The sequence below is a fragment of the Mastomys coucha genome, unplaced genomic scaffold (assembly GCF_008632895.1).
Source record: "Mastomys coucha isolate ucsf_1 unplaced genomic scaffold, UCSF_Mcou_1 pScaffold21, whole genome shotgun sequence".
Classification (NCBI taxonomy): Eukaryota; Metazoa; Chordata; class Mammalia; order Rodentia; family Muridae; genus Mastomys; species Mastomys coucha.
Genome location: NW_022196904.1, coordinates 23906075 through 23929043, shown reverse-complemented (window position 1 = coordinate 23929043; position 22969 = coordinate 23906075). Strand labels below are relative to the sequence as shown.

General features: G+C 47.6%; 2 protein-coding genes across 2 annotated transcripts in view; both read right to left on the bottom strand.

Annotated features, from left to right (window-relative positions):
• Positions 1-4114, bottom strand: part of Prodh2 (proline dehydrogenase 2) — a 12306-nt gene extending 8192 nt beyond the window's left edge. The window contains exons 1-4 of the mRNA XM_031384252.1: positions 3921-4114; positions 3650-3846; positions 3420-3558; positions 3246-3332 (exon numbers count right to left, since the gene is read on the bottom strand). Coding sequence (XP_031240112.1) covers positions 3246-3332; positions 3420-3558; positions 3650-3846; positions 3921-4094 — 597 coding nt within the window. The 5' untranslated portion in view covers positions 4095-4114. The remainder of the gene's footprint in view (positions 1-3245; positions 3333-3419; positions 3559-3649; positions 3847-3920) is intronic.
• A 7031-nt stretch (positions 4115-11145) lies between these two features.
• The window catches only part of Nphs1 (NPHS1 adhesion molecule, nephrin), a 28458-nt gene continuing 16634 nt past the window's right edge, over positions 11146-22969 (bottom strand). Inside the window, exons 23-29 of the mRNA XM_031384251.1 lie at positions 19413-19469; positions 15805-15924; positions 15662-15686; positions 15512-15587; positions 15272-15365; positions 14751-14866; positions 11146-11277 (exon numbers count right to left, since the gene is read on the bottom strand). Coding sequence (XP_031240111.1) covers positions 11146-11277; positions 14751-14866; positions 15272-15365; positions 15512-15587; positions 15662-15686; positions 15805-15924; positions 19413-19469 — 620 coding nt within the window. The remainder of the gene's footprint in view (positions 11278-14750; positions 14867-15271; positions 15366-15511; positions 15588-15661; positions 15687-15804; positions 15925-19412; positions 19470-22969) is intronic.

Below are 22969 nucleotides of genomic sequence, written 5' to 3'. Positions count from 1 at the left end.
TATACATGTATCATGCCAAAAATCTCAATGCGAGTGGGAGCTAGGGAGGCAGTTGAGTGGATAAAAGCTCTTGTTAGATGGTTGTGAGGGTCTGAGGTGAAACAGTACATGTCTCTAACCCTATTGGAGTTTCAGGGATGGAGACACTTGGGTCCTGGGAGCTCCCTGCCAGCCAGTGTAGCCATTATGGTGAGCTCCAGGTTCAGCGACAGACCTCCTATTAAAAAATAAAATGGGACAGCCAGATGTGGTGGCGCACACCTTTAATCACAGCACTCAGGAGGCAGAGGCAGGTGGATCTCTGTGAGTTCCAGGCCAGTCTGATCTACGGAGTGAGTTCCAGGATAGCTAGGGCTACACAGAGAATCCTTGTCTCAAAAAAACAAAAACCAAAACCAAAAAGCCAGGAAGAGTTTATTAGACAGGTGTGGTGATACACACCTTTGATGCCAGGACTCAGGAGGCAAAGGCAGAGAGATCTCCGTGAGTTTGAAGATAACCTGGTCTACTCATTCAATTCCAGGACAGCTAAGGCTGAATAGAGAGACATGTCTCAAAACAAAACAAAACACAAACAAACAGTAAAATGGAGAGTGACAGAGGAAAAAGCCTGTTGCCAGCCTCTGACCTCCACATTGCACATATGTGCATGAACACACACATACACACGTACACATGCATGCACAAACATGCATACACGTGTGCATGGACATACACAAACATGTACCCGCCTGCACGCACGCGCGCGCGCGCGCGCGCGCACACACACAGAAACAGGATATTAGGATATTACAAAGGAATGAATGAATGGAAGAATGAATGAATGAATGGTCAGGCATGATGGTAAACATTAGTAATCCCAAGAGTAAGGAGGCTGAGAAGGATTGCAAGTTCCAGACCAGTTTTGGCCATGTGGTAAGATCCTGTTTCCAAACACAGACGCGCGTGCATGCACACACACACACACACACAGAGAAAAGGAATATCCCATTGGTCACATAAGAGTTATGTGCAGGAAGCACATACCTGTGTAGCTGCTTATTGATTAAAGAAAACTTATTATTTTATTTTTTTAAAAAAAACAGAGTGGGAGGCTGGCGAGATGGCTCAGCGGGTAAGAGCACTGACTGCTCTTCCAAAGGTCCTGAGTTCGGATCCCAGCAACCACATGGTGGCTCACAACCACCTGTAATGAGATCAGATGCCCTCTTCTGGTGCGTCTGACGACAGCTGCAGTAAATTAGGCCAGAGCGAGCGGGACTGCCAGAGGTCCTGAGATCAACAGCAGCCACACACATGATGGCTCACGGCCATCTGTACAGCTACAGTGTACTCATACACATAAAATAAATAAATATTAAAAAAAAAGAGTGTAGTGAGAGTTCTGGGATTTCGGTTTCTTTGAAAAATATAGAAATATTATAAGATGGGCTGGAGAGATGGCTCAGCGGTTAAGAGCACTGACTGTTCTTCCGAAGGTCCTGAGTTCAAATTCCAGCAACCACATGGTGGCTCACAACCATTGGTGATGAGATCTGACACCCTCTTCTGGTGCATCTGAAGACAGCTATAGTATACTTATATATAATAATAAATAAATCTTGAAAAAAAAGAGAAATATTATAAGGCTTGTTTTTCTTTTAATCCCAGGTGCGGGTTATGGGGACTGTCTGCAGCAGCTGACTAGGATTTGCCTCATGCTCTAGCAGAGACATAGTTTTGCCGGCTGCAGACAGTTTCTGTGCTTGTGTGAGGTTTGGAATTCTGGGAATTTCTCAGGGGGTATATAGATGCGAGGACCCAGAGAGGCAGGTTTGGTGGTTGTTGGTCACATGTGTGTGCGGTTGGCTGTGGTTTGTTAGTAGTCATGCTCAAAGAAGAAACAAAAGGAAAGAAATTAGATTCAGGACTCTCTCCACTCCATCCTTCATGCCCTAGCTCTAGTGTTAGGGCATGAAACTGGAGTGACGGGGAAGGAGCGTGGAGAGGGATCAATGTAGGAAAAAGAAGAACCCACAAAATAGCAAAGACCAGCTATACCAGAAACAAGAGTACATGCCTATATCTCTAGTGGGGTGGAGGCAGGAAGATCAGGAGTTCAAAGCCATTCTTGTCTATACAGAGAGTTCAAGATCAGCCTGGGATACATAAGACTCTGTCTTAAAAACAAAACCACCCACCATGTACATACACACACACACACACTCATATCACACATACACATACACACACATACACATACACACATACACATCACACATACACATACACACACATACACACACATACACACATACACATCACACATACACACACATACACATACACACACATACACACACACTCACATCACACATACACACACATACACATACACACACATACACACACACTCACATCACACATACACACACATACACACATACACATCACACATACACACACATACACACACACACACATACACACATACACACATACACATACACACACATACACATCATACACACACATACACACACTCACATCACACATACACACACATACACACATACACATCACACATACACACACATACACACACACATACACACATACACACATACACATACACACATACACATCATACACACACATACACACACACTTACACACACATACACACACATACACATACACACATACACATCATACACACACATACACACACACATACACATCACACATACACACACACATACATACACATACACACACATACACACACACACACACACACACACACACTTTAAGCTTTGTTATAGATGTTTGACCTGCATACTCGTATGCACACTACAGGTATGCCTGGCGCCTATGGAGGTCAGGAGAGAGGGCTGCATTTTCTGGAATTGGAGTTGTGGATTGGTGTGAACACCATGTGGGTACTGGAAACCAAACCTGGGTCCTGTCCAAGAGGGCTCTTAACTGCTGAGCCACCTCTCCAGCCTGTGCTCTTGAGGAAAGTCTCACTCTATAGCCCAGGCTGCTCTCAACGACTTGATCCTCCTGCCTCAGCTTCCCAAGTGCTGGGATTACAGGCATGCATGGCCATGCTCAGCAACTGACCAATAGGTCTTATTCACGTCCTGTCCTCTGTAGAGAAGTGGTTCTGATCCCTCCTCTGGATGGCTCCTCACCCCAACACTTCCCTTAGAACTCCACGAGACCCATATTTATCCAGGTCGACAAGCACCTGCATTCCTTACCCGACCCGAGTCCATGGCCTCTGCCAGCCTCTCAGGGATCAGCTCCGAGGAGCCTCTTGGTTTTTGGATCCAAGCCGATAGCTCTTTCTGAAATGGGATGGTGCCTGGCATGGTGAGGGTGGCCTGGTGGGCAGCCACCTCCACATCCCCACCCCCATCTCACTTGTCACTTACACAAAGCCGAGGGCTGGTTAGCGCGGTCACCTTCAGCTGCATGAGGCTGTTCCTGGCTGGGCCGTGAGCGTCCACGAGGGCTCGTGATAAGTCCACACAGCGCAGCATGGTACTAAGGTTCTCTTCATACCAGGCCTCACTGCCCGGCCAGTGGAGGTCAGCTTCCAGACCCTGGAAGCACCCTTCCTACCCATTCTATTCTCCCTTCTACCCTTCGTCTCTCTACTCACCTGGTCTTGGCAGCCGAGTCTGGTTCCTCCTCGGTGGGCACTGCCAACAGGGGCTGGAGTCCCAGGGCCTGCAGCTTCCGGACACAGCTCCTCACCTCCTCTGCTGTCTCCCCGGCCACAAACTGCCCATAGATGGATGCTCGGAGAAGTGCACCCGAGACCCGGGATCCAAGGAGTCGCTGAGACCAGGCCTGAAACTGGGTGACAGGGAGCGCATGCTCAGACCTAGGTCTGGGAGACTTCCAGGCCAGTCCTTTTACCTACTGCTCACCGCTAGTCCATGAGTGACCAAAGGGGGCCAGGCGCATAGGCGAAGCACTAGCAAAGCCCGTGCCAGTTCTGTGGTTCCCTTGAGATGGAAGGCCCCACCATCAAAGCGCAGGGGCTGCCAGCCACCTGTGGACGGCTTGGAGTGGCCATACAGCAACAGACGCGTCCAGACCATTGTAAGTGCTTGGTGACCACGACACTAGGGGAAGGGGCCAGGCAGACAGCAGCTGTACCAACTGCCCCTTGCCCAGCCTGGGGGGCAGTGACTGATTAACTGGGCAAATCTTTAGGATGGCAGGCTCTTGGGGTGGGGGTGGAGGGTTAATAATTAATGGTTAGGGACAGAGGTCAGAATAACAGGACGTGTACCCCCACAGTGGCAGCCCCCAATAACCTTCAGCCTGACAGTGCAACAGATCTCAGCTGTCCAGCTTGAATTGCTGAATAAGCAGCTGGGCCCGAGATCAGGGAACCCCAGGTTCAAGGCAGCTGGGCTTTGCAATCCCCGCTAAGTAATGTCACCTCTCTTGCTTCGATGATTTTATCTTTCAGGGAGGAGACGTACGCAGTTATTGGGTACACTTAAACTACACCTAGCCCACAGCCCTGCTGTCTAACCTAAACACGTAGTCTACAGAACCTGAATATGGGTATCAGGAAAAAAATGTCCTTAATGACCCTAATGCCAGATGAGAACAACCCAAATGTCCACCAAACGGGACTGGCTGATGGCATCGAGGGGTATGCAAAGGGACTCAGGCAATGGGTGCTCTTCAGCAATGAAAAAATGAATTATCATGCGCCACCAAGTTCTTTATTTTTATTTTTTTAAAGATTACTTATTTTTATTTTATATGTATGAGTGTTTTGCCTGAACAAATGTCTGAGTACCACATGCATGCAGTGCCCTCAATGGCCAGAAGATGGCACTAGATCCTCTGGAACTAGAGCTACAGAGGGTTGTGAGTGGCCACGTGGTTGCTGGGAACCTAATTTCAGTGCTCTGCAAGAGCAGCCAGTACTTTTAACTGTTGAGCCATCGTTCCAACCCTGGATTGTTTGTTTTATTTTTTTCCTTTTCTCTCAGGCCCAAAGATTTTTTTGTTTATTATATGTAAGTACATTGAGCTGTCTTCAGACGCACCAGAAGAGGACGTCAGATCTCTTTACGGGTGGTTGTGAGCCACCATGTGGTCGCTGGGAATTGAACTCAGGACCTCTGGTGGAGCAGTCAGTGCTCTTAACCGCTGAGCCTTCTCTCCAGCACTGGATTGCTTGTTTTAATTTTTTTTTTATCTGCCAAGTCTGCAAGGTGCACACCTTAGAGTAATTTTTAAAGATTTATTTTTCATTGTTTTAATTACGTGTGTGTCTGTCTGTCTGTGTACATAAATGGAGGTACCCACTGAGAGGCCTCAGATCCACCCGGAGCTGGAGTTACAGGCAATCTTGAGTCAACCAACATGGTTGCTAGGAACTGAATGAGGGTCCTCTGGAAAAGCCTCCGGGGCTCATAACTATGGAGCCATCTTTCCATCTCCACTACAGTAAACAAACAAACAAAGTTTCACACCCAGGATGGTTTTGAACTCACAGCAATTCTCCTGTCTCACCACAAGCTCCCAAGTACTGGCATGGAACACCATGCTCAAGATGTATTTATATATGCTCATCGCCCTAGAGGATGACACGGGCTGGAGATTCTTCATATTCCACTGGGCGGGACTCCTGTGGGGTCACAGACGCATTAAACCAAGGACACTGAGCTAGCAGTGTAAAACTGAAACGTGAGCTGGGCGTGGTGCCTCACCCATAACTTCAGCATGGAAAAGGCTGAGGCAGGGGGATTACCTTGATACCTTGCCTCAAACAAAGCAAAAAAAGACAACAAAAACCACCCAAACAACTCACCCCCCCACACACACACATTAGAGGAGCTGGAGAGACCACTCAGCAGTTAAGAGTATGGGCTACCCTTCCAGGACCCATCCATTCCAGATCCGACACCCTTGGGTGCATGCACAAACATGCTAGAAACAATATTCATACATAGAGGAAATAAATAAATAAATAACGAGAGCCGCTAAGATGGCTCAGTGGGCAAAGGTGCTTGCTGACCAACTTGGTGGCCTGAGTTCCATCCTTGGGACGCATGAGGTGGACAATGAGAACCGACTCCTACAAGTTGTCCTCTAATCAACGCATGCACTCTGTGACATGTGTCTGCTGGCACACATCCACATAACACTAACAAATAAATGCAATAATTGAAAAAAAACAATTAAGATGAAACCGAATGTAAGGAAGAAGAGGCTCAATAGAGTGCTTGGTGTCTGCCAGTGTAAAACACACAAAACACAGCAAGCTGCCCAGGGCTCGGAGTGGGGAGTTTTGGATTGTTGTGCTTTGAGAAGGGGTCCTGCTGAATAGTCTAAGCTGGCCTGTAACTCACCATAAATTCCAGGTTGGCCTGGAACTCATGATCCTTCTGCCTCAGTCTCCCAAAGGCTGGGAGTGTACCTCCATGTTAGTCTCGTCAAAAATTCCTGAACAAAGTTTTGGGGGCAGATCAAGGGAGAGAGAGTTTTACTAATAGCACAAAAGTTGTTACCGTGGGAGGACCCAGAGCCCTCTCACAGCTGCTGACTGGATTACACTTTATGACAACCACTGGGGATGAAGGAGACTCTGGTCACCTCAGGTTGTGCACTATCTCGTATCTTGTACAGCGCTCTAATCCACTGTTTCCCAAAGCAAGTTCATGCAAAAGCAGGGGCGGCTTTGAGTGACAAAAGCACTGGATAGCTAAGTGACAGCTAAGCGACTATAAGAAGAGCTTAGAGGCTGGGGACTTGGCTCTGCGGAGAGCTCTGGCCCAGGGCTCTGTCTCCAGCCCCGCTCACAGACAAATCAACCCCTAACTCAGAATACAGCTTGGCACGCTGAAATAACTCGTAAATGCCATCCGCTATGCTGCAGAACGGCTTTCATAATTGGATGGCATATAAACCCCGGAAGATGTCCTTCTTGTTTCTTCTGCCAGATTGCCAGCCTAGGTTCCCACCACCTACAGTCTTGAACTTGATTTTGCACACCAGTTTCAAGAAGGTCCCTCCCTCAATGGACTCCTGAAATCCTCTGCCTCAATGCCAGCGTGGACAATGAATCTTTAATTCAGGGACTGTTTACCTATAGAAGGGCCCCACTCCCCGACCAGGTTTAGCTCTAGCCCAGATCTAACGCGAACCTCCAGAACTGCATCTGGTCGATGTAGAAGTCCCTAGCTAGATCAAGTCTTTTCAAACGCGCTGGTACCGCCCCCTTGTGGAGATCTAAGGAAACTGCACCAACGTCTGCGCTTGCTCTTTGACAGGTGGGTCTCTCCCTCCCTTCTTCACCAGAAAATCTCATCTCACCCAAGCAAGCCCCACTTGTTCTATTTAGCTGGTTGGATACCCCACCCCTAAAATGTAATTGTAGCCGGGCAGCAGTGGCGCACGCCTTCAATCCCAGCACTCTGGAGGCAGAGACAGGTGGGTCTCTGAGTTCCTGGCCAGACAGCTCTGTATAGTGAGTGCAGGGACAGCCACAGCGACATAGTCTGTCTCGAAACAAAACAACAACAAAATGTTATTGTAATACCCAGACATGGAATCACGTGCCTGTAATTCAGTACTAGGGAGACTGTGACAGGAAAATTGAGAGTTTCAGCTCAGCCTGGCCTACATAGTGAGGCCCTGTCTCAAAACGGCAGGGGCAGCCGAGAGGGGGGTGCGGTGGGGGAAGAGATGCAGCTCAGTGGTGGAGAACCACTTAGCAGGACACACACACACACACACACACACACACACACACACACAAATTATAGTGGTAAAAATACACATAAAAACTTCTAACTTAGCCACTTTAAAAAACAAAAACAAACCTTTCATTATATTAGTTTGGATTATGTGTCTGGGGGTGGATATGTGCTCATACATGCAGATGCCCCAGGAGACCAGAAAATGGAGTCAGATCCCCTGATCTGGAGTTGTAAGTGGCCAGGAGCCTCCCAAAGTGAGTACTGGAATCGAACCCAGGTCCTCTACAAGAGCAGTCAGTACTCATTCACTCTTAACGGTGACCTTTAACCTTTAACCACCTTTTCTTTGCTACTTTTAAATTATTTTTCACATCCTGATCACGGCTTGCCCTCCCTCCTCTCCTCCCACCACCTCCCCACCACCGCGCCTCTGCCTGCCCCCTCCCCCATCCATTTCTCTTCAGAAAAGGGCTTTCCATGGATACCAAGTTGCGGTAAGACTAGGCATCTCTCCTTGTACTGAGGCTGGATCCGGCAACTCAGCAGGAGGCAAAGGGTCCCAAAGGCAGGCAACAGAGTCAGAGGCAGCCCCTGCTCCGGCTGTTAGGAGTCCTGCAAGAAGACCATATATGCAGAGGACCTAGATCGGTCCATAACCATTTCTTAAAGAATGGTTCAAGGTTAAGTACATGCATAGTGAGGGGCAACCATCACCCACACACATAAACTAAAACAAACAAGCAAACAAATATTTAAAATAAAATAAATATTAACAAAAAAATTGAGCTGGGTGTGGAGGGGCATAACTTTAAACCCAGCACTCGAGAGGCAGAGGCAGGCTCATCTCTGTGAGTTCGAGGCCAGCCTGGTCTACAGAGCGAGTTCCAGAACAGCCAGGGCTACACAGAGAAACCCTGTCTGGAAAAACAAACAAACTAACAAAAGAGGTAGAATGTGGTGGAGGAGGATCCCTGTGCTCTGACCTCCACAGCCGTGTGTATCCGTGTGCACATGCACTCCCACACACAAAGGTCATGTTATCCACCCCTCTTTTGCTCACTTATTTGCTAAAAAAACATTTGGTCTGATGGCTGGAGAGATAGTTCGACAGTTAAGAGCACTGGCTGCTCTTCTAGAAGTCCTGAGTTCATTTCCCAGCAACCACATGGTAGCTCACAACCATCCATAATGGGATCTGATGCCCTCTTCTGGCCTGCAGGGGTACATGCAGATAGAGCACTCATACATAAAAACAAAAACCAAAAATCAAACAAACAAAAAAACCCACTTGGGCTGTGCTCTCACTTTGAGGAACACTGATTTGAGCTCTCTCATTTTGATTCTTTCTGGACTTAAGCCCCAAAGAAACATTGCTAGATCTCAGCGTCATTATTCGCATCTCCACCTTCTGGACAGCTATTGCTGCTTTCAACTTTCTTTGCTGTTTTATTTTTCAGGATTTTATTTTATTCGTGTTATTTTTTTTCTTTTGATACTATTATATAATTACATCGTTGGGTTTTAAAGTGTATGTGCATGTGTTTGTATACATGTGTACATGAGGGTGCTGTGGAGGCCAGCAGAGGGCGCCCGATCCCCTGGAGCTGGTGGAATAGGCAGTTGCGAGACATCCAACATGCATTCTGGGACTGGAACTCCTGATTTCTGGCCTCGGCCTCCCAAGTGTGGGATTGCAGACATGTAACACCAGGCCCAGCTTAGTTTTTCATTTTTACGAAGTCCAGCTTGTCTACTCTTTAATTTTTACATTTTATTTATTTTGTGTGGCATACACTGTCAGGTGCATGAGCATGCACAGGTGGCACGCGCATGTACACACACACATACTCACACACAGAGACAAGCAAATAAGTGTGTTGTAAATGTTTTTTTTCCAAAGTGGAACATCTAGAATTCCATAGCCCCAAGGGCCAGCCGCCAATCATGTTCTTGCTTCTGTGATGTCACCACTTAGCATTACATCAATCAACTCTTCAATTTTAACTTTCATTCTGCGTTACCCACATTCCTCCAGTGTCAACATTTAAGTCTGAGCTTACCCTTTTCAAACTCTATAAACGTGCATTTTTTTATTTAAAAAATAAATTGAAGCTACCATACCCTCTAATTCTAAGTATATACTAGTGTGTGGTCTCTAAGCTTTGCCCATAAATGTTCATTCTTTGATAACTATATCCTTTTTCTACAATATGTTCCTGTTTGCATGCCAGTTCATATATATTTCACAAACTGTGGAAAATAAAACGAAAACAGCTAAGATCTGACAAATAAGTTTGCCTATTAGTATTAACTACTTCAGATGTAACTGAACTTAAAATGGACTGGGGTTTTTGTTTTGTTTTGGGGATGGAATTCAGAGCCTTGTGCATGCCAGGTAAGAGCTTTAACACTGAGCCACACCCCTAGCCCCTCACTGGGGGATTCTAGGCAGGGGCTCTACCACTTAGCCACACCCCCAGCTCCTCACCGGGGGAGATTCTAGGCAGGTGCTCTACCACTGAGCCATCCCACCTTTTTAATTCTGAAGCTTTTAAAATTAATATTTGAGTCGGGGTTTTACTACGTAGCTCAAAACTCGCTAAGTTGCAAGCCTTAAACTTATAGAAATTCCCCTGCTTCTGCTTCTCAAATGCTAGGATTAAAGGTGTGGGCCACCATCCAGGTTGGATTTATCTGTGATTGTGTGTCTATGCGTGTTTCTATGTGTGGGTATGTGCACATGAGTGCAGGTGCCCATGGAGGTCAGAAGAAAGCATTGGATTGCCTAGAGATGAAGATGTGATGTGGGCCACCTGATTTGGGTGCTGGGAACCAAACCCAGGTTCTCAGCAAGGGCAGGAACTACGGTTAGAGCTCTCAACCCTTGAGCCATGTTTCCAGCTCCTATTTGGTGGCTTTGAACTTGTGCTTCCCCTGCCTCAGCCTCCGGCAGAGCTGAAAGGACAGGGATGGGCCAGCAAGTCCAGCTTCGTATGTGTGTAGTGCCAGGGCTGGATGCAACCTGCAACCCAGAATCTCACACATGCTAAATAAGGCATATGCTCTCCCACTGGGTGCACCCCTGGGCTTGGAACAGGACTTTAAATGGGTCTTTCCTACTTCTAAAAAGTTTACTTTTGAAAAGTATAATGACCCCTAAAGTGGATTTTCATTGTTCAAATGTCATTTTCAAATGATCCTGTCTCTTGGGAGAAGCCACATTCCAATTAAAGGAGTCTTAGTCATCCCAGACGCCAGCTGGAGTCCTCTTGTCACTTGCACGCATCCCCTCAGGTCTTCTCCTGAAAAAGCCAGTGTGTTAGTGTCATGGGTGTGCACAGAGTGAGCTCAGCAGGAAGGGAATGCACGGGGCCACTGGAGCAAGACATACCAAGGCAGTAGGAAACGGGTGTCGTGAAGAGTCTCACACCAGATGTCCCCTCAGCTCAAAGGGCAGAGAACCAGGTTCCCCAGCACCCACGTCTGCTGCCACCTGGTCGTAGATCCCCCTCGGATCCTCATACTTGACCTCAGGCCAGTGAAGGTCATAGGGGTCCTAACAGGCAAGAAGTGGGGTTAGAGCTGCAGAGATGCCCTGTGGGATGTCACTCTGCTCTGGCTCTGGGGACGCATAGCCCTGATGAGCTTCCCAGGGAACAAAAGTGTTTTAGTCCTGATGATTCAGCACACTGGCTTGCCATGCATGCACCAGGTCTTATGTGTAGTTCCCAGTGCCACTGAAACCAACATAGAACCGAAAAGCCATGACAAACCCGTTGTTGGGCCCATACTTGTAATCCTAGTGTTCTTGTTTTGAGTTTGAGGAAAGCCTGGGCTACATAGAGACTTCTAGGCTAGCCAGGGCTACATAACAAGAAACAAACCTCACAAACCTCACCTCACTAATGTGCTCTGTCTGTCTGTCTGTCTGTCTGAAAGTGCAGTTTGAGAGAAGTCAAGGTAAAGTGAGAGTTGAAGTTAGGAAATAAGCAGACAGGCGATCATGAAGACAGCTCATTATAATCACTCTCATCTCCCTGCCAGGGGAATTGTGTCTGTAATTAAGAATTAAAGCTGGGCGTGGTAGCATATGCTTCTAATCTTAGCACCCAGAAGTCTGAGGCAGGAGGATTTTGAGTTAAGAACTTACCTGTTCTTAGTGAGACAAAAGATAAATATACAGATAGACAAAACACTCATACCCAATAACAACAACAACAACTGAGAGCCAGTTGTGGTGGCTAAAGCCTGTTATTATTCCAATATTTTGAAATCTGAGGCAGGAGGATTGCCATTAGTTCAAGGCCAACCTGGGCTACATAGTGAGACTTTAGATCTTTTCAAAAGAAGTATGGCGCTGTGGGGTGATTCAGAAAGTAATGACACTTGCCACCGAGCCTGGCAACTTGTGTTCAACCCCAAGACCTCCCCCCCCACACACACGCAGGCACACACAAGCAATTAATTTTAAATGGACGAGAGGGGCAGGGTCATATAGGGTGGTCGTTTGGGGGTGTGTACTCTGTTCTAGGACTCAGAGAAAATAAATGTTTGATTTAGCAAACCTTGGAACAGCATTGGCCCAGGAGGTGAATACAGCTGCCCTCATCTGCTCAAGAGCTATAAACAAGTTGATAATTTAAAAATGCTAAGGGAAGTCAGAGAATGATAGTATTTGTGGTGTATAAAAATTAACTGGAATTCAACTTTCAACACCCAACTATAAAGTCCTCTTGGGCTATAGTCTCATGTGTTCATGCACACATGCCCCGTGACTGCTTCTAACCCTCAACAGTGATGATAGCTTAGGGGAAGGCCATATGTTCCCAGAAGCCAAAATATTTGTTCTCTGGACCCTGTGCAGACACATCCCGCAGATTCTACTCCCATTTTCTGGGGGATTATGTTCCAGCACCACGGACAGCGCTTCAGCAGCTCTGTCCCAGGAGCCAGGACAGGGTCTGAGGAATTGTCACCAGAGGTGCTGGAGCATTGGTCGGGCTCAGGAAAGAGTCAGGCTCTTTGTTTTGTTTTGTTGGATTTTGTTGTTGTTGTTTTCTCCTTCACCTCCTCCTCCTCTTCCTCTTTTTCCTCCTCTTCCTCCTCCTCCTCCTCCTTTTTTCTCCTCCTTCTCCTCCTCCTCCTCCTCCTCTTCCTTTTTTGGAGACACAGTCTTACTGTGCCTTTAACTCCCAGTCCTCCTGAGTGTGGGGAAGACAAGCCGCTGCCACCATATTGTTGAATGTTAGGCGTGTGTCTCCTCTCCCTTGGCACGATGCAGTGGGTGGGTGAAAGGTCACATTCTCCTCCTGCCATTGTCACCTGCTCAGCCACCATCCTCACGTCATTCTAAGTTCTCTGCCTTCTCCCACTCTCTTCCCAGTGTACTGAAGAGTATTGGCCTGTAATCTCTGACCCCACAGATGAACACCAACTAAATGGTACAATGTCCAGCCACTGTGACTCACACAGGTAATACCCCGTTGGGAGATAAGGGCAGGATAATCAGGAGTTCAAAGACATCCTAAGCTACATAGGAAAGTTGACTCCAGACCGGGGCTGTATGAAGCCCTGTCTCAAATCAGGAGCCTGTAAACCAAATGGTATATTCTATCCCCTGTCTCAGCATGCATGTGACCAAAGGTGGACCATTGCATGGCTGCCCTGTGCCTTGGAAACTACATGGAAAAGAGACATTCTCTTTCTTTGATGATTTCAGATCTAACGGGATGGAAATCTGGCTGTGCTGGGAAACAGTGAAGGAGAAATTCTGAGCCTAGTTGTGCCCGAAGACAATTCTAGCATCTAACTTTTCAGCTGAGTGAACCAACATGTTCTTTCTCGGACCAGCAAGACAGCACAGCAGGTGAAGGCACATGTCATAAGAGTCTGGAGACAGGAGTCTGATTCCTGGGATGCACACAGAGGTGGAAGAAGATGGTCCCTACAGAGTTGTTCTCTGGCATTCACATGTACATTGTGCATGCATGCTCACCATGACACACACACACACACACACACACATGATAATAAACAAATACATTTTAAAAAATCCTTTCTCAGCCGGGCGGTGGTGGTGCAGGCCTTTAATCCCAGCACTTGGGAGGCAGAGGCAGGCGGGTTTCTGAGTTCGAGGCCAGCCTGGTCTACAGAGTGAGTTCCAGGACAGCCAGGGCTACATAGAGAAACCCTGTCTCAAAAAAAAAATAAATAAAAAATAAAAATAAAAAAATAAAAAATCCTTTCTCTCGGGCTGGAGAGATGGCTCAGTAGTTAAGAGCACTGACTGCTCTTCCGGAGGTCCTGAGTTCAATTCCCAGCAATCACATGGTGGCTCACAACCATCTGTTATGGGATCTGATGCCCTCTTCTGGTGTGTGTGAAGACAGCTACAGTGTACTCACATAAAATAAATACATCCCTTTTTTAAAAAGATTTTTCTCTCTAGTGGCTTAACCAGTGTGGTGGAGATGCCTAATTATCCAAGGAAACTCATTCTTCCATTCTCCCACAGTGGCAGAGCTACAGATAACAGTCCCCGGCCCCAGCGGCTAGACCGTCAGTCAGAAGGGAGCAGAGGGGCTAATGTCTGGGTCTCTCTAACAGCTTTTCTCTCTGTCCTTCTCTGGCTGATTGGTCTTTCCACCCCTTAGTAAACTGACCTGTGCCTGCAGACCCTGCCAATGGGTGTGGCAGAGAATGACAGAGGGATCCAGGGGGAGAGCCCTGCATTCTAAACCACTGGGACACAGCAGGACTCCACCTGAGTAGCTACTGAGAAAGACAGACTTCATTTTCTGGTTGGTGGAGACAGAGTCTCACTATGGAGTCAAGGCTAGCTTTGAACTCCCCTTCTCCTTCCTCCTCCTCTCTGGCATGCACCACCCCATCTGGATGAAGGTGTGCCACTTTAATTTTCCCTGCCACTGCATTGAGGGGTCTCTTTGTCACAGTGGCGTCTTCTAACCAATACACACAGTGGGAGGGGGGGTTCCAACCTAGACAACCTGGTAATAAGAATCTTCTTACCATTTCTACTTCATCATAGAGGGGTCCCCAGACCCCAGGCGGGCCATAGGCTCTCTCCACCTCATCGTACAGGTGTCCGGGGAAGGCCATGTCCTCATCTTCAATACCTGCGAAAGGCGGGAGTCGGTAGACATGAGGACTGGATGGGAAAGTGTCTCCCCCAAAGGCTCATATGTTGGGGTTTCATGGTTCATGGTGCTGTTCTGGGAGGTTCTGGAAACTTCAGTGGAGGGTGTACCTAGCTGGACAAAGTAGGTCACTGGGGTGTGTCCTGGGGCGGGGGGAGCGGATCTCTTGCCTCTGGTCCCTTCCTGTCTGGCTCACTTTCTGTTTCCTGTCTGCCATGATGAGAGCAACTTTCCTCTGCCACACATGTAACGGGGCCAAGCAGGCACGGACGGAACCTTCTGAAGCGAGGCAGTGGGAATCTGGACTCCTTAGACTGTTTTCTGGGAGTATTTTGGTCACAGTAATAAAGAAGTAAGTAGCAGAGCTTGGAAGGAAAGGTGGTCATGACTCACCTTGGCGATACGACACCTCTTCCAGTGTCGGGGGAAGCTGGGGGCTGAAGTCTCTCATGGAATAGTAATGTGGGTCCACTTCCGCTGTGCTAACCTGTCACACACATGCATATGCACACACATGAACACACACACACACAACCCATAGATAAGGCCATTTCCCTTGACTCTCAGGTCCCAGGAGATGGCATTGATTAGCCTGAGGCTGAGGCTGGAGGCTGCCAGGCCCCCCTCTCTCACCGTTGAGCTTCTTGTGTCCCGGTCCCCAGTCCACTGACTCTCCTCATATTCATTCCTGATCCGGTCCTCCTCCGACCTTCCAGAACGAAAGTGACGATGAAAGCTGGCTTCGAGTCTGCCACCCGTCACTCCCAAGGCTCTCCCGCTTACCCTGCCTCTGTCTTCTCTGAGATCTCTGAGAGAAACGAGAAAGGAGGGCTTCAGAGACTCTGCTCAAGCCCCCCTGGATCAGAGCCGTGTACCGTGCGGCAGCCCCAGCGTCCCCACCCACTCGGAGAAAGCTCTCTTCTCACCCTCAGCAAGGCGCCTCAGTCTTCTCCTCCAGAGGAGTCCCCCAACACAGGAGGCATTGGAGAGCAACAGAAGACCACCAACTGCAAAGAGCACAGGCAGCAGGGGCAGCCTCGGAGGTCCTGGGAGCGAAAGATGCCCCTTGGTGAACCCCCAGCATCCGGGAACGGGCTGGGATTGGGATTCTGAGAACGCCTGTCCGTGACTGAGGGTTAGTTAGTCCAGTGCCAACCTAACGATGCCCAAATCGCCTAGGACACTTGTGCAGCACACGTCAGGATGTGTTAACTCTGCAGAACTGGTTAGCTGAGAGGGAGGCTGGCCGGCCCTAAGGGTGGGTGGCGCCATCCCCCTGACCTGGGAACTCAGAGAGAATCCAAAGCTGGGGTTTGATGCTCAGTGTCTTCCTCTATTGCTTTCTGCGTTATTTCAATGCATATGCATGTTAGATCGTTTTTATTTATTTTACGCGTATTAATGTTTTGCTCGCATGTGCATCATCTGTGTGTCTTGTGCCTGTGGATGTCGGAAGAAGGCATCAGATCCCCTAGAGCTGAAGCTACAGGTGTGGTAAGCCACCAAAAGGATGCTGGGAATCCAATTCAGCTCCTCTGGAAGTGCGGCCAGTGCTCTTAACCACAGAGCCATCTCTTCAGCTACCAATTTAATTTCCAAGAAGATTTTTTTAATTTTAATTTTAATTTTATGTGGATGAGTATTTTGCCTGTGTGTGTATGTATATAAACAATGTGTGTGCAGTGCCCCCAGAACAGGTTGTCAGACTCTCTGAAACTGGAGGTATAGATGGCTGTAAGGCACCATGTGGGTGCTGAGAACTGAACCTGGGTCCTCTGTAAAAAGAAACAAACAAACAAAACCAGCATGTGCTCTTACCCGCTGAGCAATCTCTCTAACCTTAAAGACTTACTTAATTTAAAAATTCTGTGTGGGTGTTTGTTTGTGCCTGCTGAGGTCATATAAGGGTGTCAGATCCTCCGGAGCCACCCGATGTGGGTCCTGGCGTGGAACTCGGAACTCGGGTCCTCTAGCACGTCCCTGGCTCCTCTGTCTTGTCTCACTGAGCCTGGGCCCCCTGCGTCAGCTAGTCTGGCGAGCCAGCAAGCCTTTGGCCTCAGCCTGTCTCTTTCCCCAGCCCCAGGTTACAGCTGTGTGCAGCGACACCAGGCTTTCATGCAGCTCCTGGAGATCTGAACTCTGGTCCGCGCATTTGCACGGCAAGGGCTCTACGCACCAAGCTATCGCCCCAGTCCCAGGACCCCTTCTTTCCACCCAAAGGCAGGTGGCTTCTTTCTCAAGTCAATCCGTTATCAGTGGGTCCCCCCTCCACCTGAGCCCTGTTGTGACTGAGAAATCCCCTTCCACACTGGCTCCGTGTTGAGACATGCCATTTGCCTGCGGGGGACAGTAGCTAATATGACTGGATTTGAAGCTCGGGAAGCACTGGTATGCCAGAGCTCATCTTTCTTGCTGTTCTTGGACCCCATGGCCATCTCCATGTGAGCACTCTAAGGAGCAGTACTTACATTGTCCCAACCACGAGCAAGATGGCTGCCACACTTATGAGAAGGGAGCCATCTGAGCTCAGCCCCAGTCTAGTACATCCATAGGGGTGATTGAATCATCCCAAGCCTGAACTGTCCCAGCAGATTTAAAGAATCACAGAAAATAATGTATGTTGCTAGACGCCTCCACCTTTGGGGTGTTTTGTTACACAACTAAAGCTAACTGATACAACTGCCTCATAGAGTGTGGATGGAGACAGCTCTTGTTTTAGTTGCTGCTGTTTGCTTTTGGGGGTGGGGGTATGTCACCACGCAGCCCATACTTCAAACTTGTGACCTTTCTGTCTCAGCCTCTGGAGAGTAAGGAGTAGAGGCGTGCACTAGCTAGCAATCCTTTAGAATTAAGACAGGACTGGGAAGATGGCTCAGGAGGAAGACCACTTGCTGAACAAGCATGGCTGTACAAGCATGGAGACTGCTGGTGATTGTGTGTGTGTGTATGTGTGTGTGCATATGGGAGTCTGCTGTGGGTGCACATGCATGTGCATGTGTGCACATATGTGTATGTGTTTGTGTGGGGGTGTATATGTGTGCTCATGTATGGGTGTGCATGTGTGTGTGAGTCTGCTGTGTGTGCATATGTGAGTGTGTACATGTGTGAGTGTGTGTGAGCACACACCTGTGGCTGTGTATGTGTGTGCATGTGCATGTGAGTCTGCTATGGGTGCACATGTGTATGAATGTGTATGTATGAGTGCGTACGTGTGTGCATGTTTGTGTGCATGCATGTGTGTGAGTGTGTATACACGTGTGCATGCTTGTGTGTGCATGTGCGTGTGCATGCGCGTGTGTGAGTGTGTGTACATGTGTGCATGTTTGTGTGTGCATGTGCGTGTGCATGCGCATGTGTGAGTGTGTGTACATGTGTGCATGTTTGTGTGTGCATGTGTGTGTGCATGCGCATGTGTGAGTGTGTGTGTATGAGTGTGTATATGTGTGTATGCTTGTGTGCATGCATGTGTGTGAGTGTGTATGAGTGTGTATGTGTGTGCATGCTTGTGTGCATGCATGTGTGTGAGTGTGTATGAGTGTGTATGTGTGTGCATGCTTGTGTGCATGCATGTGTGTGAGTGTGTGTGTATGAGTGTGTACATGTGTGCATGCTTGTGTGCATGCATGTGTGTGTATGAGTGTGTACGTGTGTGCATGCTTGTGTGCATGCGCGCGCGCGCGCGTGTGTGTGTGTGTGTGTGTGTGTGTGTGTGTGTGTGTGTACTTTTGCAGAAGCCTGAGGATGACACTGGGTGTCTTCTATCATTCTCTACTTAGTCCCCTTGAGACAGGTCTGTCAGTGAATCTAGAGGTCATTGTTTTATTAAGATTTAATAATTATTATTATTCATTTGTTTTAATGTGTGTGCATAAATGGCAAGTGTGTTTGTGTGTGTGTGTGTTTGCACGCGCGCGTGCGTCCACAAAGGCCAAAAGAAGGCCTTGGAGCCCCTGGAACTGGAGTTACAGGTAGTTGTGAGCCACCCAATGTGGGTGCTTAGAACCAAACTCAGTTCACTGAGCTCTCTCTGGCCAGCCTAACCAAACTTCAGAGGCAGGCACACTCAAATACATACACACACACACACACACACACACACACACACACACACACACACAGAGGCGCATGCATGTAAACTAAATTATACCAGGTAGGATGGCTCACACTAGTAAATCCAGCACTTGGCAGCTGGGGGATGGCTACCTGCAAATTCATAGCAAAACCCTGTCTCAACAAAAGGGGAAAAGTGGGCCTCAGGACATACCCCAGTGGCAGAGTGCTTGCTTACATGACATGGACAGGCACAGACCTGGGTTTGGTGCCCAGAATTGCAAGAGAGAGTTAAGCCAGCTTAGGAAGAGAAAGGATAGTACTTTAGCAAGAAGAGCCGAAGGGCGTGAGTGCGTGGGAGTCTGCAGGGATTCAGCTAACTCCTAGGCAGCTGTGATCAGGGGGTGGGGGTGGGGTGGGGGTGGGGGTGGGGTGGGGGAGTCTGAGTGAAGAGAAGGGAGGGGCTCAGGGAAGGGGCACTTGCCAGGAGGCTGCTCTGTGGGCAGCTGGTGGTCTGTATCTTCAGGAGCCTGGTCCAGGCCTGTGGGGGGAGAGGGAGATTAACATTAATACCAGGAATCCGATAAGCCCAAAGGATCCCGGGACTTCTTAAGCTTTCCAGCTGACTTTAAAGATCATGGGAATGGCGCACGGCTTCTTAGGGTCATTTTATTTATTTTTTTAAGATTTGCTTTTTATGTGTACTGGTGCTGTGCCTGCATATGTGTGTGTGTACCACGTGCATGCCTGGTGCCCAGATGGTTGTGGGTCACCATATGGGTGCTGGAACCAAAGCCTCCACAATAGTAACAAATGCTCTTAACCACAGAGTCAACTCCCTGGCCTCTGAGTGACATTTTAAGGACAACAATATATTACTGCAGTTCTGTACCGACAATAACAGTGGATGATTAATTAGTGTTTTATAGTGTGTATATTCCTTTAATGTGAACTACCAATTTGTTGAGTGAATTAAAAAGATGCAGTGGGTAGGGAAAACGGCTCAGTAGCTGAGGCCGCATATCGCCAAGCCTGATGACCCGAGTTCAATCCTTGGGACCCACATGGTGGAAGGAGAGCAAGTTGTCCTCTGACCTCCCCAGCCATGTTGTGGTATGTTTGCATGTATACATGAATGTGTGTATAATAAATACATCTATATAAAAGCATTAAAAATAATTTAGATACATTTATGTACACACACACGTGTGTGTGTGTATAAGTAGCAATAATAATTAAAGAAGAAGAGGCCATGAATTTGGTTGGGGTGAGGATAGAGAAAGGGGAAATGATATAATTATATTTTAATTAAAAAAAGAAACAGTGGGAGAGATGGCTCAGCAGGCAGGAGCACCAACTGCTCTTCCAGTTCCCCATTGTGGCTCACAACTTTTTATAACTCCCGTTCCAGGGGATATAAGTTCGGTTGCCACCAGGCACACATAGAGTGCACAAACAGGAAAAACATCCACACATATAAATGTTTAGAGATAAAAATAAATGATATTTTAAAAAATAAAGAGCATCTTTAAATAGAAGAAATAAACTTGAAAAAGGTGGTTTAGCCGGGCAGTGGTGGCACACTCCTTTAATCCCAGCACTTGGGAGGGAGAGACAGGCGGATTTCTGAGTTCGAGACCAGCCTGGTCTACAGAATGAGTTCCAGGACAGCCAAGGTTACACAGAGAAACCCTGTCTGGAAAAAACAAAAAATAAAAAACAAACAACAAAAAAAGTGGTTTAATTATTCTCTGTTGGAGTTAGAGGAAAGGAGGAGTGTAGTAGTTTATGTTTTAGCATTCAAATGTAAGACTGTAAGGTAAGGAGCATGCGTAGTGGGGCGGGGCGTGTGCAGAGGCTGGAGATCAGGAAAGAACCCTTCTATTCCACCAAAGAAAGACAGGATAGGAGGTATCCTGGGCTAAGCAAACGACGCACACCGGGGATATTTCCTTTACATTTACGGCATAATATCTCACTGTCCAAAGAGCACACCAGATACGTCTCTTCTCTTAATCCTTGCTTTCAGAAACCCAGGCGGAGAACTCTGAGAGGAAAGCCTGTTCTAGCTGGGGTGGTGGCGCACCCCTGAAATCCCCTCACTCACAGTGGCAGGCTAGCCTGGACCACACATCTCCAGGCCAATTTGGGTTGCAGACTGAGATCCTGTCTCAATAATCAAACGACAAAGGGACAAGTAAAGACTGCTTTTAGAAACAGATGCTTCCTTGAGCCTACAAAAGTGGTAAGTAAAGTTCAGGCTTCTGTAAACCAAGCCATGTTGGGTTAACTCCTGTGCTGCGGGTCAGATTTCAGTGAACTCACAGGTCAGTTTTTTGTGGTGCTGGGGATTGATTTTTGCAGCGTTTGAGTCAAGAGCTCTACTGTGCAGCCACGCCCCCCAGTCCCTCACTGGGGGATTCTAGGCAGACACTTCAGTTGGCCCACACTAACATGTGCTCTCCCACTGAGCTGTACCCCTAACCTCCCAGACCATCTTCAAAGAATTTGTCTGTGTTTTTAAAGTTACTATGTGTAGTGACCTAGATTATCTATAATATTCCCTTAGAATCCTCTTTGTGTCTGTATATCCAGTCTCTGTCTCTCTGTCTCTCTGTCTCTCTGTCTCTCTGTCTCTGTCTCTCTCTCTGAGGTTTGTTTTTATTTTGTGAGTGTTTTGTCTGCAGGTATGTCTGATTACCACATGCATGTCTGGTGCCTCCTCTCCCCAGGCCAGAAGGAGGACACTGGATTCCTTGCAACTGGAGTTACAGACTTCTGAGCACCATGTGGGAGCTGGGAATTGAACCCCAGTTCCCTGGAAGAGCAGCCCATGCTCTTAGCTTCTTACCTCTCTCCAGCCCCCTCTTAATCTTTCTTCTTTCAATCATTTTGGGAGGAGGTTCTTTTGTTTGTTTAGATTTTTTTGTTTTTTTTGATTACAGGGTTTCACTATGTACCCTAGATAGCCTGGAGTTCACTGTGTAGACAGAATGGCCGAGAATGCACAGAGATCCACCCAGCTCTGCTGGGATCAAAAGCAACCACCGCAGTGCGTTGGTCTGTTCTCATGAACTCTCAGTCTCTGCAGAAGAGCGGCTTTCGGTTTTCGGTTTCATTGATTTTTCTTTTGTTTGTTTGTTTTCGGTTTTGGGTTTTTTTTGGGACAGGGTTTTACTGTGTTTGGACTCTGCTCATTTGTCAGGGCTCTGACTGCTGTTGGATTTGGGTTTAACTGATTCTTCTTCTGCTGGTTTTGCAGGATGGAAACATTCCCTCTAAGACCTAGTTTGCGCATTGTTTGTCTTTTACATTCACTTACTGATTTTCTGTGGGCGGGAGCACATGTGGAGGTGAAAGTTCAACTTGGGGGAGTCACTTCTCTCCTTCCATTATGTGAGTCCCGGGAAATGAACTCTAGCCATCAGGTTTGGCTGCAAGCACCTGTACCCACTGAGCCATCTCCCTTTCTGTTTTTTTTTTTAATCTAATATAAACTATTTAATCTACGAACCGCCTTCTACACATTGACTCAGCTATATTCTCATTTTTTTGCTGTTTTTATTTTCACTCAATCAAAACTATTTTCTGCTGAGCGTGGTGGTACACACCTTTTCCCCAGCACTCAGGAGGCAATGGCAGGTGGATCTCTGTGGGTTCTAGGCCAGCCTGGTCTACATAGTGAGTTCTGAGTTGGTCAGAGGTATGCATTAGACTCTTTCTCAACAAACAAAGCAGAAATCCCCGCTCCCTTTTATTTCCCAGTCCTTACAGATCAGTGACTAAAATTCATCTCTAGAGCATATCTACCTGAGTATATCTCTAGCTCCTCCTAGCTGTGTGACTTTAGTTAATTTGCTTAACTTCTCTGGGCTTTAGTTCACTCATCTGTAAATAGGAGAAATAACAGAATCTACTTTGCTATGCTATCCCACAAGATGTCAAAAACCAAACCAAACCAAAACCAGTAACAAGAGTAATACAACCAAAACCACCACCACCACCACCATCACCACCATCACCACCATCACCACCACCATC